Source organism: Gadus morhua, chromosome 6 (genome assembly GCF_902167405.1).
Source record: "Gadus morhua chromosome 6, gadMor3.0, whole genome shotgun sequence".
Classification (NCBI taxonomy): domain Eukaryota; kingdom Metazoa; phylum Chordata; class Actinopteri; order Gadiformes; family Gadidae; genus Gadus; species Gadus morhua.
In genome coordinates this window covers 13,372,135-13,392,926 of record NC_044053.1, presented here as the reverse complement: position 1 = coordinate 13,392,926, position 20,792 = coordinate 13,372,135, and the positions used below count along the sequence as shown (strand labels likewise).

The 20,792-nt window shown below is 51.9% G+C and overlaps 1 protein-coding gene across 1 annotated transcript in view; it reads left to right on the top strand.

The window, feature by feature from the left end:
* Positions 1-20,792, top strand: part of adgrv1 (adhesion G protein-coupled receptor V1) — a 127,446-nt gene that overhangs the window by 12,708 nt on the left and 93,946 nt on the right. The window contains exons 9-25 of the mRNA XM_030359141.1: positions 248-577; positions 1,293-1,469; positions 1,755-1,978; positions 4,762-4,882; positions 5,577-5,762; positions 6,908-7,088; positions 7,849-8,012; positions 8,136-8,259; positions 8,634-8,897; positions 11,400-11,526; positions 12,185-12,408; positions 12,752-13,486; positions 15,295-15,668; positions 17,882-18,061; positions 18,593-18,773; positions 20,082-20,275; positions 20,517-20,646. Coding sequence (XP_030215001.1) covers positions 248-577; positions 1,293-1,469; positions 1,755-1,978; positions 4,762-4,882; positions 5,577-5,762; positions 6,908-7,088; positions 7,849-8,012; positions 8,136-8,259; positions 8,634-8,897; positions 11,400-11,526; positions 12,185-12,408; positions 12,752-13,486; positions 15,295-15,668; positions 17,882-18,061; positions 18,593-18,773; positions 20,082-20,275; positions 20,517-20,646 — 3,916 coding nt within the window. The remainder of the gene's footprint in view (positions 1-247; positions 578-1,292; positions 1,470-1,754; positions 1,979-4,761; positions 4,883-5,576; positions 5,763-6,907; positions 7,089-7,848; positions 8,013-8,135; positions 8,260-8,633; positions 8,898-11,399; positions 11,527-12,184; positions 12,409-12,751; positions 13,487-15,294; positions 15,669-17,881; positions 18,062-18,592; positions 18,774-20,081; positions 20,276-20,516; positions 20,647-20,792) is intronic.

Genomic DNA, 20,792 nt, shown 5'->3' with positions numbered 1-20,792 from the left:
TTACAAAAGTATACCTTGATGCCAATAGACAAACCACCATGGGTTTGACCTGGCCTCACTCTAAGAGAAAGAGACGTCAGTACTCGGCTCTTCTTTCCTCATCGTGCTCGTCTCCCACTGCTGCGTCTGATTCGTCGGTCGCGCCGCCCCACTCCCCCGTCTGCCGCCGACACTAAGCCCCGCCCCCCACCCACCACAGGGTCTGAGGCTTATGACCCCTCACCTCCACACCCCCTCCTCCCCCCAGATGGTGTTCTACCTCCGGGACAGCGACGACGTGTACGGCTCCTTCGGCTTCGACCCTCGGGAGGAGCAGAGCATCCAGAGCCACCTGGACGGCCGCTTCCTGTCCCTCAGCTTCCTGCGGCAGGGCGGGGCCCTGGGGGCCGTGGCCCTGGGGCTGACGGCCCTCTACCTCCCCGCGGGGCCCCTGGACCCCAGCCTGGCCCGGGACCACGTCCTCAACGTCAGCCGCTCGCTCAGCCTGCGCTTCTCCGACGGCCAGCAGCGGGCGGGGCTGGTGCTTCCCATCAGGAACGACGCCTTCCTGCAGAACGGAGCGCACTTCCTCATACTGGTGGGTAGGGAGGATGATGATGATGATGATGATGATGAAGATGATGATGATGATGATGATGATGATGATGATGATGATGATGATGATGATTGGCTGAAGTTGAGGTTTTGTTTGTCCCATGCAAAGTCGTTTCCGTCGTATGACCAGCAGGGAAATGCCTAATTAGCCAGCCCCCTTCGGCAGTGCTTAGATAATATATTATTATTATTATTATTTGATTTTTTTACTACAAAAATTACTAGTATTTATAAAATCATATCGAGCAAAGTAAAATTGTCAATACAATTTAATTAAATCACGGAATGTGTTTCTATATATATGTGTACAGATTATACTGTATGAAAAACGGTATTTATAATAATTATAAGTGTAGTTACAACGGAAAATCAGAGAAAAGAGCTTGGTTTGGTCAAATGAATTGTCCAGAAAAAAATATTGCCTACTTAAATATGCAATAAACTAGAATTAGCTCATGGAGCAGGCTGACTTCCATGTAGTATCGTGTATCTCCATCCTCATGGAACATGGTCATCCTCTTCAACGATACACACCCTCACAACTCCCACCTAAAGGGGAGCACAGCCAGCCAGCGATAGGCTGTGATGATATGAATGCTATATGTGAATGCAGACATCAGGCCCGTGGCTCCCTCAGTCCTCCTCCTGTGGCTTCAGAGACCCTCTTACACACACACCTCCCCCCCCTGCTCCTCCAGCTGGACAGTGTGGAGCTGGTGGACATCCGGACCCCCATCCCCTCCATCAGCCCGCGGTTCGGGGGGGCTCTCAACCTGACCCTGACCGTGACCCCGGACATCGCCAACGGGGAGATCGGCTTCACCAGCAACGCCACGCTGGCGGTCGTCGAGCCGGAGGACGCTAACGCCACCACGGTACAGCCCCGAAGCCCGGCTGCTTTTATACCGAGGTTCAGTTTGAGGGCGGAACGTTCGCTCACGTCCAATCCTGATTGGCTACGCCATGCGTCCAGACTAAGGATCATCCTCTCATGTGTTTGTTAATGTGGGGGTGTTTTGTATCAAACGGACGTCTGTGGTGTATTTTGTTCTATTTTGCCACCAGTAATCACAAGAATGACCCGTACAGTACACTAGTGGATCAGCAGTAACCAGCAGTCGTGCTGTCACCGGTAACCATGGGAACGTCTAACTCCACAGGTGTCCCTGCCGCTGCGGCGCGACGGGACGGACGGACGCGCCGAGGTGTTCTGGAGCCTGCGGCCGGTGGGCGCCGGCCGGGGGGATATCACCGCCGACGACCTCGGACCCTTCCGGGGCTCGGTGGTCTTCCTGTCCGGCCAGAGCGACGCCTTCATCAACTTCACCGTCATGGCCGACGACGTCCCAGAGGTCAACGAGACGCTGCTGCTCTCCCTGGATAGGTACGGAGGGGGGGTGGTGGTGGTGGTGGTGGTGTTGTTGGTGGTGGTGGTGTTGGTGGTGGTGGTGTTGGTGGTGGTGGTTGAGGTGGTGGTGGTGGTGGTGGGGGTGGTGATGGTGGTGGGGGTGGTGGTGGTTGAGGTGGTGGTTGAGGTGGTGGGGGTGATGGTGGTGGTGGGGGGGGGGTGGTGATGAATGATTTGTTACTCATTAAACAACATTTAACCCAGCAGGGTTCCCTGCTGCTCACCTCTCTGGCCCCAAACATGGGATACTTTGGGTTTCGGTTCTTGAGATCTCAAGGATCGTGAACGCCCACTCCCAGTGCAGCATGCTGTGTCCCAGTGCTGCATGCTATTGTCCCAGTGCTGCATGCTGTGTCCCAGTGCTGCATGCTGTTGTCCAAGTACTGCCTGCTATTGTCCCAGTGCTGCATGCTGTTGTCCAAGTACTGCATGCTATTGTCCCAGTGCTGCATGCTGTTTTCCCAGTACTGCATGCTGTGTCCCAGTGCTGCATGCTGTTGTCCCAGTGCTGCACGCTGTTGTCCCAGTGCTGCATGCTGTTTTCCCAGTACTGCATGCTGTTGTTCCAGTGCTGCACGCTGTTGTCCCAGTACTGCATGCTGTGTCCCAGTGCTGCATGCTGTGTCCCAGTACTGCATGCTGTTGTCCCAGTACTGCATGCTGTGTCCCAGTGCTGCATGCTGTGTCCCAGTGATGCATATTGTTGTCCGAGCGCTGCATATCGTTGTCCGAGTGCTGCATGCGGTTGTCCCAGTACTGCATACGTTGGTCCCAGTGCAGTCATCCTCAGTGAGCAGAGCCCGGTGGAGCAGTGAGCTCTGCCGCGGGCGCGCGTGCTTCTCCCTCTGCCCAACGTTTGGTGACGTGAGAGTCCGTCAGCGAGTGCAAGGGGAAGGGTGGAAGAGGGGCGGTGTGTGTGTGTGTGTGTGTGTGTGTGTGTGTGTGTTTGGGGAAGACTGCAGGGGTTTGTGCTATGGGGGGGGGGGGGGGGGGGTCCCCTCATGAGCTCTGATGAGAACGGTGTGTCTCTCTCCCTCCCAACGCTCTCCGGCAGGGTGGAGACTGCGCGCTTTGTGGTGTTCTTTGGGTAAGTGCGGAACACGGAGCCGGGCGCCATTGTGTGTGTGTGTGTGTGCCGTGAATCAAGACTCTGTTTTATGGGAGAAGGGTCCACTTCAGGACTTTCTGGGGACCTTTTGCTTGCTGTGGGGATGGGGGAGAGTGGAGTGGTGGTGGTGGTGGTGGTGGTGGTGCTGGTGGTGATGGGGGAGAGTGGAGTGGTGGTGGTGGTGCTGGTGCTGGTGGTGATGGTCGGGGTAGTGATGGTGGTGAGGTGGGGGTGGTGGTGGTGGTGATGGTCGGGGTGGTGCTGGTGGTGCTGGTGGTGGTGGGGGCGGGGATGTTGGTGGTGGTGGTGGTGGTGGTGGTGGTGGTGGAGGTGCTGGTGGTGGTGGGGGCGGGGATGTTGGTGGTGGTGGTGGTGATAGTGGGGGCCGCGGGGAGGTGTAAAACGGGGGGAGGCTGAAGGAAGCGGCGCGGTTGTTGTGGAGTAAATGAAGAACCTTTCCCCTCTCTGATTTAACGAGCGGCGATTGTGCGCCGCTGTGAAGGCGTCCGTGTTAGTATGCGAGCAGTGGCTTGGCTGCGGCTGTTTGTTTGCTGTGCCTCGCTCTCTGTCTCTAATTTACCACCGCTACGTGATGCGTGCTGGGCTCCCGGTGGCCACGCACACACGGAAACACACTCACAAACACACACACACACGCACACACATACACACACAAACACACGCATGCACACACTCACAGACACACAAGGGCACACGCATACACTCACAGATGCACACGCACAGACACACACACACACACGCACACGCACACACGCAAACACTCAAAGACGCACACACGTACACAAACAGACGCACACACTCACAGACACACAAGTGCACACGCACACACTCACAGACGCACACACACACACACACACACACGCATTCGCACACTCCTGCAGGGGGATGGCAGGAAGGGGAAGGGAAGTTGATTGGCAGGGTTAATAAGTCTACTCCAAACAGGAGGCCTTTGGCACTCGGGGTCGGTACCGAACAAACGAGGAAGAATGCGAGGACTCCACTAATTAGAAATCTTTAAGGATTCAAGGTTAAGAAGTTTAGGCGTTTCATTCTTCTGCCTGCCACTGGATGAGTCAGACATACTTTGTCTTGAGTTGACCAACTCAGAGGTTTTCTCCCCACATTATTGTTCCACGAGTGATGAGTGCGAAAAGGAATATTGTTCTCCCCGGTTGCCGACGGCGATGGCCAATAATAGCCCTCTTCATCGCTCCCTTCACGCTTCATATTTCTTTCCACTTTACCGTATCTGCTCTTCATTTTGTCTTCGTCAACATCCATTATCAACCATGTAATTGTTTATGTGTGTGTGTGTGTGTGTTTTTCTGTGTGTGTGCACGTCCACCTTCTTGTGTGCGCCTGTATCTGTGTGTGCGTGTGTGTGTGTGTGTGTGTATGCATGTGTGAGCCCATGTGTGCGTGTGTGTGTGTACCCATGTCTGTGTGTGTGTGTGCCCGTGTGTGTGTGTGTGTGTGAGTGCATGTGCCTATGTGTGTGTGTGTGTGTGTGTGTGTGTGTGTGTGCCCGTGTGTTTGTGTGCGTGTGCCTGTGTGTGTGTGTGTGTGTGTGTGCGTACGTGTGCCCATGTCTGTGTGTGTGTGTGTGTGTGTGTGTGTGTGTGTGTGTCAGGAGCAACGTGGAGAACCAGATCTTGAAGGCAGGCTTCACCAGCAGAGAGATCATCATCCTGGAGAACGACGACCCTGGGGGCGTCTTCCAGTTCTCAGACCAAGGGCCCTGGGTCATCAACGTAAGCCTCAAAACACTGTCAGAACTACACTGATGGAACAGTCCTCTTTCACTATAAAAAGATCAACTCATCCAGGCATACTGCAAGAGACTCAGGCTCACTTGTTCAGAGTTCACCTGGACTCTCCTAAAAACACCCCTCTTCCGCACTTTTGTGTGTTGTATGTCCTTTCACTTAAAAAAGTAGCACTTAGAATATTTTAGCATCTTGTCCTAGCTATCTCTGTTGTATACGGGAAATGGGTTAACCTAGCGATTGTTAGTGCTTGGCCCTTGCATCCTTATTGTACCAAGCGTGATATATTGCTTTTTCTCTTTCTTCTTACAAATGTTCTGATTGTAAGTGGCCTTGGATAAAAGCAACAGTTAAATGCCCTAAATGTAAATGTAGATACAACCACTCCCATCAATGCTGTCCTTTGTTGCCCAAGAGCACCCAAACAACCTTGTTCATGCTTTCCCCCATAACTCGCCACACAACATATTCCAGGTGCATTTATTTATCAGCGACCCCCATTAAATACATGTCAACCATGTTTTATGTGTCTCTGACCACTATAACTGGACTTCAGTGAATCCTCCTCATGAAGAAATAAAAAAAAATCTTGATCACAAAAACAAAAAAAATCATGTCAACCCCCTAATTGATGAACACCTCCTCCCTCTATTACCCACAATGCACCTGAACTGCGCAGGAAGGGGAGGCGGTGGAGCTGCGCGTGCTGCGGGCGGCTGGCCAGCTGCTGAGGCAGCTGGTGCGCTACACGGTGGCCCCCCAGGGCAGCGAGGAGTTCTACGGGGCCCCCGGCATCCTGGAGTTCAACCCCGGGGAGCGGGAGGTGGTGGTGGCCCTGGTGGCCCTTCAGGACGGCGTGCCCGAGGTGGGGGCCCGCTCAGGGGCACGCACACACACACACACAGACAGACAGACAGACAGACAGACAGACAGACAGACAGACAGACAGACAGACAGACAGACAGACAGACAGACAGACAGACAGACAGACAGACGCACGAACGCACGCACACATGCAAACAAACACGCATGCACTCGCGCACGCACAGACGCATGCAGAATGCACGCACACGCAAACACACACACACATACACACATACACACACACACACACACACACACACACACACACACACACACACACATATACACACACACACACACACACACAAACATATACACACACACACAGACAGAGACAGACAGAGGCACAGACAAAAACGCACACACTACATGGGGTGAGGCATGTGTAGCATTTAACACATTTCGTCATTTGATCAAATGGAGAAAAAAAACAGCTTTCAAATAAATGGTTGTCCCTTTCTTTTAAGAAGTAGTTTGTCTCTTTTACCCGCAATTGCCCTCACTATGTACATTTAAAGGGATTCCAATGTTTCTTTATTTTACTTTTGTTTGCTGTCGGGATGTAATTAACTACTGCCTTCTAAACGAGCCTGCAGTTGAAACGACATTGTGTACGTTATAGTTTAAGCTTCTTTTGGTCCACCAAATGGGCCCTGTCATTTGCCATTTGGTCCGGATTTGTGCATGTTTACATGTGTGTGTGTGTGTGTTTGTATGTGTGTGTGTGTGTGTGTGTGTGTGTGTGAGTGTGTGTTTGTGTGTATGTGTCTGAATTTTTGGGTTCCTGTTTACATGTGTGTGTGTGTTTGTGCCTACATTTTTGAATTCCTGTTTACGTTTGTGTGTGTGTTTCTGTGGGTGTATGTGTGAATGTATGGGTATGCGTGTCTGTGTGTGTGTGCCTGCTTGTGTGTATGTGTGTGGGTGTGTGTGTATGCGTATGTGTGTGTGTGCCTGGGTGTGTGCGTGTGTATGGGTACGCACGTGTGTGTGTGTGTGAGTGTGTGTGTGCGTGGGTGTGTGTGGGTGTGTGCGCATGTGCGCGTGTATTGGTATGCGTTTGTGTGTGTGTTTTCGCGCTTGTATGTATGCATGTCTGTGTGTGTGTGTGTGTGTGTGTGTGTGTGTGTGTGTGCGTCCCCCCAGCTGGACGAGACCTTCTCCGTGGGGCTCAGCAGCCACAGCACTCCACCGAGTCGCATCGGCCACCGCAGGGAGGTCAACATCACGGTGCGGAGCAGCGATGACCCCTATGGGGTCATCCAGTTCAGCCAATCAGGGCTGGCGGAGGCCATCAACGAGAGCAAGGGGAGCGAAACACACCAGGGTACTGAGGTCCTTCAGGTCCTACTAAGAGACCCCCATGTCAATGATACATTATTGGAGAACGCGAGGGACAGGAGAAACATGTTGCTCTCAGCGGTGTTTTAAGGGGGAGACGTCGGGAAACAAATTGTGAACGAATCACAGAATGCTACCACTCAAAATGAATCGAGACAATACTTTGTAGGATTTTCGATTTGACTTCCTTATTTCTTACATTACCCACTATTTTGATATTATTCGTGGCAGAGCACATTTCAGGCGATGAACACACGTCCTTGCACGGTCTAAAATCCACAATTCTTCGGTGTGTTTTAAGGGGCAGACGTCTAGAAACAAATTGGAGACGGATGATAGAATGATACCGCGCAAATCGGCTTGACGTTCAGATTTCTTTTGTTACTCGCGATTTGGAGAATATTTTAGGCAGAACGCATTTCAAGACAGACGATTAACACACGTCCTTGCAGTCAAAACTGTATAGTTCTGCGGTGTTTTAAGGGGAGGGACATCTAGTAACTCGGGAAGAATGACAGAATGCTACCGCGCCAATCGAGTTGATACTTCGTCCGATTTTCAACATACATTCCGAATTTTTACGTTACCTCCGATTTTCAGATTACTCGCGGCAGAACGCATTTCGAGACAGACGATGAACACAGGTCCCTGCGGTCCGAGACGTATGAATGAATACACTGTGTAATAACCTCACATGCTCATGATCGTCGTTACGTGACGTTGTGCGTGTGGTACTCTTCGTACAGCCTCATACACCGTCACCAGGAACAGGGGTCGCTTCGGGGAGGTGTCCGTGTCCTGGGTTCTGGATCCCGGTCACCATGGAGACATCAGCCCCACCCAGGGAGTCCTCGTCTTCCTTGAAGGAGAGTTCCTCCAGAACCTGACTGTCAGCTCTATACCAGACGAGGTAGCGGAGCCCCCCCCCCCCCCCCCTCCCGTTCCACCGCCTCAACCATCAGACCCAAACAACGGCCGCCAGGGGTTTCTTATGAGATGAATGTTTGTTGACATGTTTTTGCGTGTTGCCTAGATCCCTGAAGAGGTGGAACACTTCACCCTCAGCCTGACCAACGTGACGGGGGGAGCAAGGCTGGGGAGCGCGCTCAATGCCAGTCTACAAGTCAACAAGAATGACGATCCGATTTATTTTGCCGGTAAACATTTTGCACACTTTCTTTATGCAATATTGAGAATCCCAAAGATGATTGACCTGAGGTTGGGGTTATTTTGCCAATAAAGACTGGTTGATGTACATTATCCTGCTGATCACGCAGGTATTTCCTAAAGAAATCAATAATTTGAAACAAAAACATCATCATCTTTGACCATGATGTAGAATGTCGTAATTGACCAATCGGAATTGAGTATTCAACAAAGCTGTGTATTAAGATTATATTATCAAATACTACATTATCATAAGTAAAGGATAAACGCCGCTGCAGTGATTCCTTGAAGTGTGTACAAATCTGTCTCCCTCTACCTCTCTCGTCATCATCCTGTTTCGACCTGACCCTTGACCTCTCGGCAGACCCCGTCGTCGTGCGAGTAGAGGAGGGAGGTGTGGCCAACTTCACGGTGGTCAGGGGCGGGCGGGCGGACTTCGTCGCCACGGTGATGTACCGCGTGGAGTACGGCGGGGACGCCTCGCCGACGGACCTCGCCCCGCTGGGCAACGACACCACGCTGGTGTACCAGGTGGGCGAGTGGGCGAAGAACGTCTCCGTGGTGACGGAGGACGACGACCTGCCCGAGACGGACGAACCCTTTCACATCCTGCTGTTCAACGCCACCGGTAGGTCTCCCCGATGACGGTGCTCGCTGTGTAGGGCCATATTTTAACGGTCTGAAACGCAAGTGAGAAGCGCCAAGCGCAAGTAGCTTTGTGGGCGGTTCTATGGTAATGTTGCTATTTTACCGGCGCATAAATGACTCTTGCGCCCGGCGCAAATCTAAAAAGGGTTGGTCTGAAGTAGCCTAATTACCCGAAGGTGTGGTTTGGGCGTAACGTGCAATAAACCAATGATACTGCCATCTCCCATCCCCTTTAAGAGACATGTGTGTGAGAGTGTGTGTGTGTGCGTGTCTGTGTGTGTGTGTGTGTGAGAGTGTGAGTGCTTGTGTGTGTGTGATGGGGGCATTAAGTTGTTTTGTGTGCATCTGTGTGTGTGTGTTTGTGTGTGTGTCTGCATCTGTGTGTTTTTGTCTGTGTTTGTGTGTTGGACTGTGAGTACTCGTATGTGTGTTAATGCGCGCATGTGTGTGTGTAAGACACATTACACACACGTTCACACACTCCTGCAGAGTGTGTCAGCGGTGGCTTAAAGGAAAGTTGATTGGCATTGTTAATAAATGCACTCCTCACAAACAGTAGGCCTTCGAATACCACAGGAAAACACAGGGTAGCCACTGACAACGAAATGGAGACGTCAATACACAGACACACACCGTTACATTGACTCTCCACATGGATGAATCTGCATTGATGAGATGGGTCGACAAAAACAGTCCCTAATGACCACAAAGAACCCACTTCCCGTCCGTCTTGTCTTCCCGTTGGCTGCGCTCTGCCCTCTCTTGTCTCCCCATCGGTCGACAGTTATCTCCCATTGACTGCAGCGACGGCGGCGGCGGCGGTGCTAATCTGAGCATTGTGTGTCAGGGACTAAAGCCTGGTGCCCCGGCCTCACCAGGACCTTAACTACCAGAGTCTAGAGGCTCTGAGACACAGAGGGGCCCGGCCACTCCAGGGGCCCCTCTGTGTTCTCTGAGGGACCTGGAGGGGGGGAGACCCTGGGGGGGGGGGGGGGGGGGGGGGGGGGGGGGGGTGGAGGGCTTGTGTTAGGAGTTAATGAAGCCCCGTATCAGGAGTCAGTCCAGCAGTCCCCTCTGAGCGGGGCCTGGAGAATCTGCTGTGTGTTGGATTTCTAAATGTCTAAAAATCCATTCTAAATCACTGTGTGGATATCAATTTGTAGATGTCCTACACCACTACAATATAACTTCAACTGGATCACTCTCCGGAGTGATACAGTTGAAGTTATATTGTAGTGATGTTGGTTGGATTATAAATGTTGTGTATGAGGAAATCAGTGTGGGAATATGAGGCCCTTGCCTTTTTCATCTAATTTCAGGATTTATTTTGTGTCTTAACAACGCACAGATCCCATCTATTGCATCAGAGTTAGTAACAGCAACTATGTGTCAAGCAGAAGTTTATCTCTCTCACTCAGTCTGTCTCTCTCTCTCTCTCTCTCTCTCTCTCTCTCTCTCTCTCTCTCTCTCTCTCTCTCTCTCTCTCTCTCTCTCTCTCTCTTTCTCTTTCTCTTTCTCTCTCTCTCTTTCTCTCTTTCTCTCTTTCTCTCTCTCTCTTTCTCTCCCTCTTGACGCACCCTTGAATCATAGTTCCGGAATCTCTGCATCCTTTCAATACATTCAATCAAAAGAGTGGAATAATTCTGTCAAATAAATATCTATTTAATTTATTTTCGTTTATTATTAACATTTTTATCACTTCACCACCAGATGATTCCCTTTTTTCGCTTTGGTTTCTCTCCCTTCCAGGGGGTTTGTTCATGACACCCTCCCACTAAAGCTCCAATCTAAACTCCCCCTCAGACAAGGCCCAGTGAATCCGTCTCATAAAGGGTGCAAGATAGTACAGCAAACAAAGGCTGTATTTATCCCGTCTCTCTCTCTCTCTCTGTCTGTCTCTCTCTCTCTCTCTCTCTCTCTCTCTCTCTCTCTCTCTCTCTCTCTCTATCTCTCTCTCTCTCTCTCTCTCTCTCTCTCTCTCTCTCTCTCTCTCTCTCTCTCTCTCTCTCTCTGTTCTCATGTGTTCACATTGCCAAGGTCAGATGTTTTCTTCTTGTAACATCTGACTCTGTTCAAGCAGAGCGCATGCAATAGTTGGGCATGGCTCATTCGATTGGGTTTGCACATTTGTCTTTTATTGTAAATAAGTAAATGAGGCAACGAAAAGCATTTATAATGGAATTGTTTGCTTGTGTGTGTGTGTGTGCGGTTGTGGGCACCTGTGTCTGCTTGTGTGTGTGTGTGTGTTTGTGTGTGTGCACGTGTGTGCACGTGTGTGCATGTGTGTGGTTGTGTATGTGTGTGTGTGTGTGTGTGTGTGTGTGTGTGTGTGTGTGTGTGTGTGTGTGTGTGTGTGTGTTCGTGTGTGCTTACATGCATGTCTGTGTTTGCGTGTGTCTGTGTTTGTGTGTGTACTTACGTGTGTGTGTGTGTGTGTGTGTGTGTGTGTGTGTGTGTGTGTGTGTGTGTGTGTCTCTCCCAGGGGATGCTGTTGTGTACGGTGTGGACACGGCCACGGTGGTGATCGAGGCGAACGACGACGCCAACGGGATCTTCTCCCTGGACCCCACGGAGAAGGCCGTGGAGGAGGGCGCGACCAACGACTTCTAGTACGGAGAACATCTCTGTATTTATGTCATTGTTCCGATTTTTTATAGCAAAGTCTAGTTTGACTCAAGTGGACTGAAACATATGCCATTCATCTGTGTTTTGGTTTGTTTTAAAGTTGCCAAACTTTAAACCGTAATGTCTCTAAGTAACTTCATTTCTTTATTTCAGTCAACTTCAAAGCTGTCAATAATAAGGACACATATCAACATCGCAGCACAATGTTACGTTGGTCTCTAGGTCGCCCCACGAAAACAGACTCTGGATTAACATGCAAACACATTCACTTCCAACGCCTTAACATCCAACACCATAACACCTTCTCTTCCAACACCTTAACATCCAACACCATAACACCTTCTCTTCCAGCACCTTAACATCCAACACCGTAACACCTTAACGTCCAACACCTTAACATCCAACACCATAACACCTTCTCTTCCAGCACCTTAACATCCAACACCGTAACACCTTAACGTCCAACACCTTAACATCCAACACCATAACACCTTATCATCCAACGCCTTAACATCCAACACCATAACACCTTAACATCTCCGGCCGCAGCGCGGTAGACCTCCTGGACCCCAAGGTCCGCCTGGAGGTAACCACCAGACACCTTCATGAATTAACCATCCCCCCCTCTGCTCCCTGTGCCAGTGTGAGGCGGGCCAGGGGCCACTTTGGAGAGGTGAGCGTCTTCTGGCGGCTGTACGCCAACGACTCCCTGACCGCGCTGGAGGAGGGCCAGGAGTTCTCCAACACCTCGGGCTCCGTGGCCTTCAGCACCGGGGAGAGGAGCCGGCCCGTCGTCCTGGAGGCCATCCCCGACAGGCTGCCCGAGTTCAACGAGTACTACGTCCTCCGACTGGTCAACGTCTCAGGTCCTGATTGGATAACGTTTGTGTCCTCACAGATGCTATTGTCTGCTTTATAAGGCGTTCTTGATGTCATTAATGAGCTTATACAGTTGAGGTTGGGCGTCTTGCTCATAGGGGGGTTACATGTAGACTGTGGAAGTTGGGGTTTGAACCAAGAACCTTTCTGGTGGTGGAGTCAAACAGACTAGCTAGTGACCTGATCATCATGCCCACGTAGAGCTACACGTTGAAGAGCTGTACATTTGATTAAAATCACTGTGTTCACAGGATATGATTCACAGAGCAGTTTCAGCTTCAGCATCCCCAACACACCGTGACCCTCGCGCTCCTCTCTCCCATCGCACAGGGGGGCACCCAGGGGGGGGCGGCCGGCTGGCCGACGCCGCCCTGGACGCCTCGGTGCTCGTCCCCTTCAACGACGACCCCTTCGGCGTCTTCGCCATCGCCGACGGCAACCTGGACCAGGAGGTGGCGGAGGACGTGCTGTCCGACGAGGACATGTCGGACGTGGCGTCGTTCAGCGTGCTCCGGGAGCAGGGCGCCTTCGGCGAGGTGCGGGTCGCCTGGGAGATCCTCTCGGCCCGCTTCCCCCGCGGCCTCCCCCCCATGGACGACCTCCTGCTCGCCGCCTCCTTCCCCGCCGCCGTGGAGCTCCGCCCCGCCGACCGGCGGCACCACTCCGGCACGGACGCCCGCGCCTTCTCCGGCGCGCCCGGCGCCCACGGGACGGTGGCCCCCGCCGACGCGCCGGGGCCCCTCGGCAACTTCACCTTCTCCGCCTGGATGGCGCCGGCGCCGGACACGGACGGCTTCGTGGCGTCCAAGGGCGCGCCGGACGGGCCGCTGTACTACGGGCTGAAGGTGCAGACCAACCAGAGCCACGTCAGCCTGATGCTCTACTACACGGCCCGGGGCGCCAACCGCACGCAGGTGGCCCGCGCCACGGCCGAGAACCAGAGGGGGGACGGCGCCTGGATCCACGCGCTGGTCACGGTGGACGACGGCGTGGTGGGGTTCTACCTGGACGGGAGCCCCGTCCCTGGGGGGCTGCGGAGCATCAAGGGGGAGGGCATCGCAGACGGTGAGTTGGTTGATGCACGTGTTGTGATGTGAATACGCACCACAGTGGGGGTACTGGGGGCTGTGCTGGGGGTGACATGTCGTTGTACCGCGATGCAAGCTCAGGATCGTTGGCCCATCGTTTTAGCGTTTTAAAGGTCTTGACTTGTGTGTTTTGAATGAGGAAGGCATGCTTTTACTGGGTAAGGCGAATGGGATAAAAGTTGTGTGTGTGTGTGTGTGTGTGTGTGTGTGTGTGTGTGTGTGTGTGTGTGTGTGTGTGTGTGTGTGTGTGTGTGTGTGTGTGTGTGTGTGTGTGTGTGTGTGTGTTTGGTCACTGGGTGAAATGGGTTAACACTTTTGGAGGGAGAAAAAACTACACCTCAGTAACATCTGTATGAATGCACTCTGTCCTCACACAGACTCACACAAACACACACACAGAGGGACAGATACACACAAACACACACACACACACACACAGACACACACACACACACACACACACACACACGGACAGACACACACCCACACATGCACACACACCCTTCCCAGTGGCATGCCTATTGTCCCGTCGTGCAGGGCTCTGTGATGGTTGAGTGCGTCACTGCTGGACATCTTTACTGCTGGAAGGAATCAGCTGCCAATGCACTCCTTCTTCGCCGCTCCATTCTGTCTAATAAGTGAAAAGACAATGGCTGCAGACTGGGTTTGAAACAAGCACACACCTCCCCCGGGGGCCGGAGCAGAAGGCCCTGATGGCCCTTTGGCTAACTTCAGTCACATCCCGTGTACAGATAGCCATCTATCATGTCAGGGGGCTATTGTCCACTACTGGTAGGTTAACACACAGATGGATGGCTTTGTCTTTGCTCACTATGGCACGCCGCAGCATGTTCGGTTTTCCCGGGGGAGCGGGAAATGTTTCGGTTTCGGGCTGCAGGGTATTTTGTTTTATAGGATGACTTGTTGACTTGTGTCGTCTGGTTTTGACCGGTCTGGTATGGGTAGATCGCCTGGGATTCTCCAGTGTTACTGGAAAAGCTGCTCTCATTCATAAGCCTGCCCTGTAATCAGCGGAATTCGGTCTGGTGAACACAAAGATCTGTTGTGTTGAGACCGGACTACCAGGATTACACTGGGATGGTGAATTCTGGTCAGTGATAATCGTTAATGACCAGTAGTCTTAAAGAGATGACTGTAACGATGTGGATCCACATGATATGAGAGAATCGTGCCAGCATGTTCTTTCTAATTAAGATTGTTTGTGTGCGTGTGTGTCTGTATGTGAGTGTGTAACTGCATATATTTGTGTGTGTGTGTTTGTGTGTGTGCGTGTACATCTTTGTGTGTGTGTGTGTGTGTGTGTGTGTGTGTGTGTGTGTGTGTGTGTGTGTGTGTGTGTGTGTGTGTGTGTGTGTGTGTGTGTGTGTGAATGTGAGCGCTCGTATGTGTGTTAGTACATGTGTGTGTGTGTGTGCGTGTGTGTGTGTGTGTTTGTGTGTGTTTGCGTATGTGTCTGCACGTGCACCGTGACACATATTTCACAATTTCACTTTGGTCTAAATAATTTAACTAACTCATTCATTTACCTCTAACACACACACACACACACACACACACACACATACACACACAAACACACACACACACACACACACACACACACACACACACACACACACACACACACACACACACACACACATCTGGTACAGAACATATTTTTGAACTATGGAACTATGTATCTTGTACATTATCTTGTACATGGTCCCTGAAACAAATAAACTAAATAAACTAAACTAAACATAACCACGCCTCCTCTCCCAGGCCCCGCCCCCGTGCTGGTGGGCTCGGACCCCGCGGGGGGCCAGCGGTTCACGGGTCTCCTCCAGGACGTGCGTCTGTACGGCGCCCCGCTGAACCGCAGCCAGCTGCACGAGCTGCACGCGCAGCCCGCCCGCGCAGACCTGCGGGGGGTCTCGGGCTACCTGCGCTACCGGCAGGACGAGAGGAACAAGTCCTTCGTGGTGGAGGTGCGGGACGACGGCGAGGAGGAAGGGGAGGAGCTCTTCTACCTGCAGCTGGTGGCGGCGCAGGGCGGCGCCCGTCTGCCCTGGCCCCGCCCCACCGCCACGCTGCGCGTCATGAAGAGCGACGGCGCCAACGGGCTCTTCGGGTTCACCGGTGCCTGCATCCCCGAGGTAGGGGGGGTCGGGGGGGTAGCTCGGTATCCCCGCCCATTCTGCCGGCGATTTGAATTCGCCCTGCAGAAGGGTCTGGAGAGGAGCAATATATTTCTTTCTGCTTCCGATATGCTTTTGCGGGAGCCAATCACCAAGCTGGCTTCTCCCCCTGGCGCGCTATTGGCTGGTTGAACACAATGACGACAGGGAAGCGGCAGCCAATTGCGTACAGACTCAGTTGAACTAGGCACGTTGACCATGTCTCTTGTGCTGAAGACAATGACAGCAGCCTCCCCAGACCAAGGGGGGGGGGGGTTACCCATGGGTGCAGAACGCAGGGCAGCACCCATGGGTACAGAATAGCTGAGGATCAAGGGGGGACAAAAAGAGTGAATTTTGGTCTCAAAGCTTTAAAAAGAGTAGATAAAGATGATAATAGTCTTATTTATCGTACGCATAACTGTATAACTTAATCTTATACTCAAGAGCTGAAAGTATTGAATATTTTGTGTGTAACGGTGCACATGCAGACCCACACACACACACACACAAAGATGCATACACACACACACGCTAACACACATACGAGCACTCTCATTCACACACACACACACACACACACAAACAGATGCATAAACGCACACACACACACACACAAACTTAACTCAACACACATTTTGCCATCTGCGGTCTACAAACAATAATAACGTGTCTTATTAAACGGTTCAATCCTCCATGCATGCATGCACACATCTCCGCCGTTGCCTAGAAAGACCATGTAACGCGGAGCCGACTCTGTGTCCTGCTGCATATTTCATGGTCTTCACGCCTGGCTGCGGGGCCGGAGCACGCGGGGCCCTTTAGCGTGTTAGTTAGATTGGACGCGCGTGGAGCGTCTCAGGTGCAGCGACAGCTGGCCAGGCCCCGGACCTCGCTGGCTCAGATCTCCGATAGGCGGACATTCCTGTAGAAGCCCCGACTCCGGCTCCCAGCGAGGGTCTAGAGTTCCACGCTTCCGTCAGCTCGGCAGCTGGTATAGGGGCCCTGGGATGGCATTCCAACAGGAGATGGGTGCTGTATCCTATCTCCCCCCCCCCCTCCCCCCCCGTCCTCCTCCGTTTCTCCCAAGGGGACGGGGAGAGGTGGAGGTATGCTCGCTATCGGGTTGTCCTTAATGTGTAAATCAAACTTTTTTTACTGTGCAGGAATGAGAGAAGACCTTTAGGGTAGGCGGTAGCAGTCCATGCACATGGATGACAGCGGGAAGTGGGGATGAGATCCCAGCAGCATGTGTTGATGACTAGTGGTGGTGATGATGAGGAAACATTTGATTTATACAGCACCGTTCAAAGATCCATAGGCACTTCACAAGAGATAAATATAAAAAAATACGACATCGAATAAGTGACTGCGATGATGAGGATGTTGATGATGATGATGAGGATGATGATGATTATGATGATTTGTTCTCAACTCAAAAAAGGGGTTCAGCTTGTGGAACTATTCAGCAATTCCATTATAAAAAGAAAATCCGAACTGTTAATACAATTTTGGCTGATGTTTTCAAAGCAAACTTAAACTCCCTGTAATCCCCCTCCTCCACCTCCTCCTCCTCCTCCTCCACTGCCTCCCCCTCCGCCACTTCCTTCTTCACCTCCACCTCCTCCACCTCCTCCACCTCCTCCATCTCCTTCTTCACCTCCTCCTCCCATTCCTCCTTCACCTCCACCTCCTCCCCCTCCTCCTCCACCATCTCCCCCTCCTCAACCTCCATCTTCACCTCCCCCTCCTCCCCCTCCTCCTCCTTCTTCACCTCCCCCTCCTCCCCCTCCTCCACCACCTCCTCCTCCTTCTCCACCACCTCCCCCTCCTCCACCTCCTCCCCCTCCTCCACCTCCTTCTTCACCTCCACCTCCTTCTTCACCTCCACCACCTCCTCCTCCTCCTCCACCTCCTCCCCCTCCTCCTCCCCCTCCTCCACCTCCTTCTTCACCTCCACCTCCTCCACCTCCTCCCCCTCCTCCACCTCCTTCTTCACCTCCACCACCTCCTCCTCCTCCTCCACCTCCTCCCCCTCCTCCTCCCCCTCCTCCACCTCCTTCTTCACCTCCACCTCCTCCACCTCCTCCCCCTCCTCCACCACCTCCACCTCCTCCCCCTCCTCCCCCTCCTCCACCTCCTTCTTCACCTCCCCCTCCTCCACCTCCTCCTCCTCCTCCTCCTCCACCCAGACCACTGACGAGGGCTCCACCGTCTCGTGTGTGATTGAGCGCACCAGGGGGGCTCTGGATCACGTCTACGTCAACTACTCCGTCATCGAGGCCGGACCCTCTAGCCCTGGGGGGCCGGCGGAGCAAGACTTCGTCAACGCCACCGGGGCGGTGCTCTTCATGCCCGGACAGCGCTCCGAGGTGTGTGTGTGTGTGTGTGTGTGTGTGTGTGTGTGTGTGTGTGTGTGTGTGTGTGTGTGTGTGGGGGTGTGTGGGTGAGTACTGATTGCTACATTTGAGAAGGGAATGCAAGAGGAACAAGAAACACACAGAATAATACACTCATGTCAGTTATGTAAAGTTAGTGTTTGATTGGTATCTTAAACACTAACTTTACATAACTGTAAAGCACACAAATATGCATTCATAAATCAATTCAACATAATGGTCTAACAGCTGATAAAACTGAATGTTTGATTGCTGTTGATTCAAGATACTGTTATCTGACTTTTTCGGCCTGTCAATGTTTCTTTACGTCTATCGCCATCTAGTGGTTGGTTGGCTTTCAGTTAGCAATGCTTTGCCACAAAACAAAATATTATCAAAAAAGAACAATGACTTGTTGAAAACTATCATAATTCGAAGATAGTGACCCTTTTCGCAAACTACCGCCCACAAATGCATCCCAGAATGTGAGAAGTACAAACAGTTCTCCGTGCTGCCGATTCCCAGGTGCTGAACCTGGTGGTGTTGGACGACGACCTGCCAGAGCTGGCCGAGTCCTTCCAGGTCACGCTGGTGTCAGCGGAGTCGGCTGACGGGAAGCCAGGCTCCACCCCCACCAGCGGGGCCAGCATCGACCACAACAGCTCCACCAACACCGTCACCGTCACCGCCAGCGACCATCCTTATGGTGCAGACACTCAGCACGCACACGCATGCCCACACACACACACACTCATGTACACACACACACACACACACACACACACACACACACACACACACACACACACACACACACACACACTCAAAAGCACACACGCACACACACAAACACAATCATGTACACACACTCACACTCGCATTCCTGTGCACACAGTGTTTTCCGCTTGTAAACATGTCGTTTGTAGACTATTTTTAGCCATTTAATCAGCTAACTTTACTGGCGATGCAATAACTTAGCGTATCTTTTATACTTGTGCTATTTATAGTGATGGCTTATCTGGGTCTTTGTCACATTGTACCTTATAAGAGGCTTATTGTTGTAATCCGATGTCAGCACAGCACTACAAACAATAACCCCCCCACCACCGCCCCCCCGTCTCTTCTGTTATTAACATTCACTCCACTGCAATATAATAAGAGTGTGTATCATCACACTCACAAAACACACACACGCACGCACGCACGCACGCACGCACGCACGCACGCACGCACTGTGATGGAAAATCCACATGTTACGTGTTTTCCTTATGAACTTTGGTTCTGTATACTATTCTGTGTATGATCTTGCCACCCTGCTATTCTGCAGGGTTTTCTAAAATATGGATCTTAGTGTTTTATGTGATGTAATCTGGTTTCACATTCCGTTCTTGGAATCTTGCTATTCTGCAGGTTCTTCTAAAATGTAATTCTTAGTGTTTCATGTGATGTAATCTGGTTTCACATTCCGTTTCCGTGTTGTCTGTAGTCTGGTTTGGGCCTGTTTTTCTATCTCCCCCTGTGGAGCGCAGAGGAGCAAAGGGTGATAAGGAACAGCCTCAACCACCTTCTTCACCTCTGAAGAACATCTGGTTAACAAAGGCTTTTGGTTTATTGGGGGCCAACTGCCCTCAAGGATCCGGTCTCCTGACTTTAGCTACTCTGCGGACTTCTCAGAGCGTACTTTTAGGGGATGAAGTAAGACGCACGAGAAAACTCCCATCTGAGGCCTCAGATTATTGTAATGTACGCCCATTTTATTGTTTATTGATGCATGTTGTGATGTATCTTTGTTCAAACATTTATTACATATATATATAACAACCAATTGTCTACAGTATTGTGTGCTTTTTGCATCTTAATATCTCATCTGTCTTAGACGCAAACTCTGATAGAGAAGTTGCCACGACAGCACGCACGCACGCACGCACAAACTCATACACACACACACACACCCACACGCACACCCCTACACACAAACCCTCACACACTCACACACTCTCCCTGCTGGTTCCAGGTCTGCTCCAGTTCCAGACCAGTCCTCCCGGCGACGGCCTGATCAGCCCGGCCCTAGAGCCGGCCCGCGTCTCGGTCAGCGAGGAGGCCGGGGAGGTGCGTCTGCTGGTGGGCCGGGCCCAAGGCCTTCTGGGAAGGCTCACGGTCGGGTACCGGACCACCCCCTTCACGGCGGCCAGCCCCGAGGACTATGAGGTCATTCGTTTTGCCGCTCATGCTCGATGTGTTTTCACCCGCTCTTTTTCGACATGATTTCCCCCCCCCTTTTTTTTGTGTTTTGTCGTAATTATTGATGTAGCCATTCCCTGTGGTGCTTTGTGGGAAGTATTTAAAATTGGTGATTATAGCATTTACAACCCTAACGGGACCCCTTCGCTCTCCTGTTGCATTCTGGGTATTCAGTGAGCTGATGGATATTTGTGTTTACCTCTGCCAGGAAACAGAGGGGATACTGGACTTCCTGCCAGGGGAGAGGTTAAAGTTCATCACCGTGACCATTGCGGACAACCCAGTTCCCGAACTGGACAAGAGTTTCCGAGTGGAGCTCTATAACGTGGAGGGAGGAGGTACGAGCTTAACAGAACCACTGGCCTTTGAGTGTTGTGGTATTAGTCGGAACCGTACCGCTGATTGGATCAAATGTCCACTCTCACTTCCTGTTCCCACTCCATTGATTGGGTGACTATCCTTTAGCATGTAGTGCTGTGTAGTT